This window comes from Dipteris shenzhenensis, chromosome 29 (genome assembly GCF_047967505.1).
Source record: "Dipteris shenzhenensis isolate YYH24624 ecotype China chromosome 29, Dip_SZ_1.0, whole genome shotgun sequence".
Lineage (NCBI taxonomy): Eukaryota > Viridiplantae > Streptophyta > Polypodiopsida > Gleicheniales > Dipteridaceae > Dipteris > Dipteris shenzhenensis.
Genome location: NC_141624.1, coordinates 42086071 through 42091683, shown reverse-complemented (window position 1 = coordinate 42091683; position 5613 = coordinate 42086071). Strand labels below are relative to the sequence as shown.

The 5613-nt window shown below is 46.2% G+C and overlaps 1 protein-coding gene across 2 annotated transcripts; it reads right to left on the bottom strand.

The window, feature by feature from the left end:
- Positions 1–278: 278 nt before the first annotated feature.
- Positions 279–5287, bottom strand: LOC147882871 (kinesin-like protein KIN-14O). 2 transcript variants are annotated; one of them, XM_087401131.1, is made up of 11 exons: positions 5145–5287; positions 4361–4973; positions 4188–4271; positions 3956–4111; positions 3766–3872; positions 3408–3589; positions 3122–3283; positions 2563–2778; positions 1507–1544; positions 1247–1374; positions 279–1106 (listed from the first exon to the last, which is right to left on the bottom strand). In XM_087401131.1, the coding sequence occupies exons 2-11, from the start codon at positions 4617–4619 to the stop codon at positions 378–380; spliced, it is 2061 nt and encodes a 686-aa protein (XP_087257257.1). In that variant the 5' UTR covers positions 4620–4973; positions 5145–5287; the 3' UTR covers positions 279–377. The 2 variants fall into 2 exon arrangements, with proteins under 2 accessions (XP_087257257.1, XP_087257258.1); XM_087401132.1 differs by having other exon boundaries at positions 4361–5287.
- Between the last annotated feature and the right edge of the window lie 326 nt (positions 5288–5613).

The following is a 5613-nucleotide window of genomic DNA, read 5'->3' as shown; positions in this document are numbered from 1 at the left end:
CATAGTGATACTAATGGACACCGTACTATGGGGCAATGATCCTTAGTATCGCTGGGCAGAATTTCAACCACAATTGTGATCCTTTGAGATGCAACTGTGTTTGTAAAGGAGACCTGAGAATTCTCGTGTCCACTCTTTTTTCTCCAGTGCTTGATTACAAGGTTTCCACAGGCACACTTCAGTATAAATACAATAAGAACTGAGTTCTCTGCTTAACTTGGCAAAAGTGGGGGCAGCTTCAATGAAAAACCGCAACTGACCTGAGTAAGAAGGCCATAAAAAGGATGTGCTACTGTGCAATGGAAGTGCATAGTGAGCATCAAAACATTGAGTTAAGCCAGCACTGGTTATCGATCAGTGAAATCATCTACTGAGAATCAAAACCTTGTGTTGATCATTATTTGGCCTGAGCATTCAAATGTAAATCTTCTCCTGGTGAATGCTGATCTTGGCTTCCCTGTCTGGTATTTGAGATCCTGTGCTTTCGCCATGGTGTGGCAATGCTCTTGTGGATCCCAATCGTTTTCTAAAACAGGAATGATCTTGTGGTTAGTGTAAACAGAAGAGTGCATGGTGTTAGACCCTGACAGATGGTACAAAGTCTTAGTTTCAGAAGCACCACATCCAGGAACAATCCCAGACTGCTTTGCATCTGGCAACTGCTGCTCGGCAACAGGGCAGTCATCCACTGGAGAAATCTTGGCAGCTCTATTTTTACCCCCAGCAGAGCACCTCCTCTGGACTTGGGTGGCCAATTTTTCAACCTTTCCTGCACACCCAGGAGTTGCATTGTTTGTTTCAGACCTTTCTTTCATGCGGCTGCACATGGTTGCTGCCATAAACCTTGGCCTCCTTTCAAGCCACACAGTTGACTGTTCCTTCTTCTCATTGTTTCTTGGCAAGGTTGTGCTTGGTTCACTGAGCAACAGCACTCCATGTGCTGAACGTTCTCCTTCATGGCTACCAATGTTGAGCATCTCCTTCTTTTTCCTGCAAAGAAACTCCAGTTCTTGAATATTATCCCTTAAATATTGACAGCTGCTTTCATGCTTCTGCAAACGTTGCATGGCATCTTCCATTGCTTGAGCTTTCTCTTCTTTTTCCCGCTGCAAAAAAGTGAGCATACCCTTTCAGTCTCAAGACTACCTCTGCTTGCATTTTTTTCACCCTTCCTCGCAATGGTTTCAATACAGTACACTGAACATATCTATATAAGATCGCGTGTTTTTTGAGCGAAAGTACTCACCTCAGACAGTTCTTTTCCTAGGTGGATGCCCCTTGCTCGCGTTGCAAAGCTCAAGGAGCAAATTGTCTCTCCTGTGTCATCTTCTCTAGGGCTCACATGAACAAGTAACACAGTCTTGGCATCCTCACCTGAAACCATCCAGGAGTTAAGCTTGCACCAGAGAGCTGGTGATAAGCGGCTGATTACGCCTGAAACCAAAAAAAATCGCTCTGCAGTTTATCTGAGCTGGACAGCAAGAAGCACACAATGTAAGCCCTTACCTAGAGAGTCTCTAAGAATCTGAGTGAGCTTGCTATTCCTGCAACACAATGAAGGGAGAGTTTAGGCTTCCAATGAAAATAAAACACTGTTTATATATTGTATTCTAGTTTATATATATCCAAATGAATCTAGGAACATGCCCAAACTCATCCTCTAAATACACAACACAGTGTGCAGTTTCTCATAATAGTGACAAGGTTGAGAACCATAAACTCCGTCACGCATAGGAGGGACTAGCTACTATGCCAACATTCAGCACTCTGCGATGGGTGTAGACCATAGTATAAACATATAATCTCACACAAACATATCCACACACCCACACATACTTGAGCATCCATTTATACAAAGGAGAAGGCTAATCACTACAAAGGCTAGCAGTAAAGGAGAAGGCTCGTCAGAAAGTAGTGCACATTCTCTTCATTCAAGCTACAATTGCTTGCGACGACTATACAATTTCATTTTAGTCTCTCCCAAACCAGTCTTTCTAAGCAAAAAATGCTTAGAAAATCTAGCTGCTACAGCAACACACCACTTGAGATAGAATTTATCACAACATTAGAAAGCTGCAACATTACAAGGTGAGATTTGCATGGCCGCTTATATGGCAGGAACATATATCTAGATGAATCCAAGAACATGCCCAAGCTCATCCTCTGAAAACGCAATACATAGAGCAGTTTTTAACGACTAACAAGGTTGAAAACCATAAACTCCATCACGCATAGCAAGGACTAACTACTATGACATCCCCACCGTCATGAGCGCCCAGCCGTGGTTTAGAACATATTTATTCTAATTTCACTATATATATAGGCATATGCAGCCGCCAGGGTTTCAACTCAGACCACATACACAGAAATTCCAGCCGATCTTGAGGAAGATTATTGGCAAAGAAGATATGCTGGCATGCTGCAAGGTCACATGTGGCTAGGATCAATGCCTCGTTACCATTGATAATAGCAATCAACATCCACATTCGTACATGTTTGAGAGAAGGAGAAAGAAAGCAGAGAGCGAATAAATGTTAATTTCAACAAATACACAATCAGCACCTGTATGGAATGTGGGGTTGTCTTTTCTGTAGAGCACTGATCACATCAGCTAAACTTGTGAGAGACAGATTGATGGCTTTCCCCTCCTCCAAAATCTGGCCCTTTGCTTGAGTCTTCATCAAACGCTCACTTCCTCCTAAGTCTATGAGCCAAAGTTTACTGACAACTGGACATTGATGCGGCCCTCGTGTGGAAGACACTGTGACCCGGATAAGGCTGCCAAGAAAAAACGAGCAACTCTCCTTACTAGCAGAAATCAGGACCCTCCCTTTCACGAGCTGTTATCTCATCCTGCCAACAATATTTCATGACAGTACAAGGCATTTGCATTGTAATCTATACCACAGAAGAACCTTTTGACGATTTACACGAGCATTCTAAGCATGAACGGCTGGGAGCATTGCCAACAGCTTGGATCCATCGAAGACTATGTATGTATGAAATCCAGGACGATTCCCTTACAAAGTGTGGAATCTAATGCTGGTCCATTCGACTGAAGAATCATCAGAAGGCTAGACGTCCGCACTCATACGTATAAGCTAGACGTTTGTATACTTACCAGTGTGATCTGCTGGATGTTTCGTTCGAATTCGTTCGTGCGGTAGATCGCGCACGGCTTCCGATTCGATAGAGTTGGCTGGCCTGGTTTACATCGTTTATAATATACTCCGTCAGGTTTTCGACTTCTACACGCCCGTCGACGTTCATCTGGATTGAGAGGCTTGAGTGAACAAAGATTTGTGCAGACATGTTGCCACAACTTTCGAGTCAGTCATGCCAAGGACAATCTTCATCTGAATGTAAGTAGCGACTTGCAATTGATGAAGTCCGTCTAAGGATTTTACCATTTCGGTGAATTATCTGTGATGCGCCGGGGTGCAGGCACAAGAAGATCTCGCAAGCTGCCCATGTATAGTTCTAGCATGCTGAAGGTGAAGTGAAAATTCAAGCTACTGTCGAGAGAGGCTTGATGGAACAAGAACTGGAGAGCACGCGGTACTACTCCTGGGCATTCCTTAGTGCCCTCCTGCGAACGCCACAAGAAGAAGAATAAAAATTTAACAGACGAGCAGTGAACAAGCACGCTGCCCGCTTAATGGCCTGCACAAATGTCGTCGATTGTCCCAATTTTGCAGTTTAACCTGAACTTTTCTTCCTGTGAATACAGACATCGCAAAAGCATAAAAAGGTAGGACAATTTACCATTGTGAAAGTTTTGCCTGAACCAGTCTGTCCGTAGGCGAAAATGCAGACGTTATGGCCATCGAGAGCCGATTTGATGAGAGGATCGATTTCGGCAAAAACATCGTCTGTGCGCCAAGCAATTCCACAGTAAGAATCCTTAAAATGCAGTAACAGGAAATGGGGAGGGAGGTAGACATCGCGTGAGTACCTTGCGAAGATGCAGGCAGGAAGACCTTATCGACCTGAAAAGCCTTTCTCTTTCCAGCTGCTGGGACAAGGACTTTGTCCAGCCCAGGGGTGAGCAGAGGACCTGAGCGCTCGTTATGGAGAAGAGGCCGAACTCTGCAGAAAACACGCACATTGCCTGCATCCGAGGCAAAATTCACTGTTGAGATTCGATGCAAGGACATTCGTAGGATTCTGGCAAGCTTCCGACAAACCTTTCAGATCTAGGTACTTGTTGAGCAAATCGCTCCTCCTCGCATCCTCCTCCCTCAAGAGCGTTCTCAATTTCAGAAGCTCGGCTGCATTTCGATAGACGGAAAGGTCAGTGGAAGAGAGAAACTTGCGACAATCTTGCCCTGCATCGAGCCCCATGCATCGTATATTTCACCTTCTAGTTTGGAGATGTCCTCTTCCAATTTCTCCCTCTCTTGCTCTCCGATCTGCTCGTTCTTCACGGGGCTGCAGGGGGAGCAATCAGATGATGCACTCACAGCGGACAAGTCCTCGATTATGAACCGGACTGACTCGGCCCATCTGAATGTGAGATCCTTCTTGGATCCCAGAAGAGCTTGTATGGATTCGCCGAGGTGATGCAACGACTTGTGGAGCTGGTGCCCGCCGCTGGGCTCGTCCCGGGGGAGAAACATCGCTCAAACGATGTAATTTCTGTCCTCGGAAAATGTTTCTATCCTTGAACAGCACCGCGGCAGGGAAAGCAGGACATGCAACAAACAAGCTATTCAAATCCGAGGGAAGATGGCATCAAATGGCAATGAATTCTTCAAGACTGAGGGAGTTATTGGATATGGCGTTCGAGCGAGTGGAGTCATTGCGCATTCTGTGCAGGCCGTAGAAAGCTGAAGCGCCATAACTGGTTGTTGAGATCCATGATGGCAAGGGCACAATGTGCTTTTCTTTTGGCCTTCGTCTTCGCAGCTTTCTTCTTCGCACGCTTCATTATAGTGCTTAACGTTCAATCATCGTCGACTTCACTCAAGAATCTGGCAAAGGGAAGCAAATAGCTGATGATGAGAGGGGATGGACTGCGCTGAATGCAAGGGCCTACGAGCTGTTCTCTTGATCGGCAGACGGCAAGGCGGATTTTCATAGCCATTATACTTCCTGTGTGGATGAAAACAAGCGTTGCGAGAGATCGTTGGAGCTAAGCATACCTGAGGGGGGGGATTCTGGCGGGAAGAGGGAAAAATGTAGGGGAAGATGATGAAGAAAAATGATCAAGAGCAATACGGGGGGGGGAACGTGGAGGGCTGTAAGAGGCAGGGCACGATGGAGAAGCTTGGTGGAGGTGGTGGCTATGGCGGCCCCTCTGTGTTTGTGAGTGCAGTAGCACTCCCCGAAAAGTAGCAAGTGCTGCAAAAGTCCACTGCCCGAGAGAGACGACTACCGGCCCTCCCGGTTACCCCCTGCCACGTCACGTGCCTCCTTCACCGCCCTTCCCCTCCCCTAGCATTTCCTCTTGGATGTCCTCGCATCTCGTTGTCGCAACTCTTCGATCAACCATCCGTTGTTTACAACACTCGCGAGAAGCTGCCTACATGGGATGGGCGGGCTCTTGTGAACATAACCCGAAAAAGGCTCCACGTTGTGTGTTTACACACCACATGGAACGGACACACAGAA

Coding starts and splice junctions, on each gene's coding strand:
- LOC147882871 (XM_087401132.1), bottom strand. CDS start 4,619: ATGTTTCTCCCCCGGGACGAGCCCAGCGGCGGGCACCAGCTCCACAAG. Junction 3,873..3,955: donor CCTGCCTGCATCTTCGCAAG/GTACTCACGCGA, acceptor CTTGGCGCACAG/ACGATGTTTTTGCCGAAATC. Junction 1,107..1,246: donor TAGGAAAAGAACTGTCTGAG/GTGAGTACTTTC, acceptor ACTTTTTTGCAG/CGGGAAAAAGAAGAGAAAGC.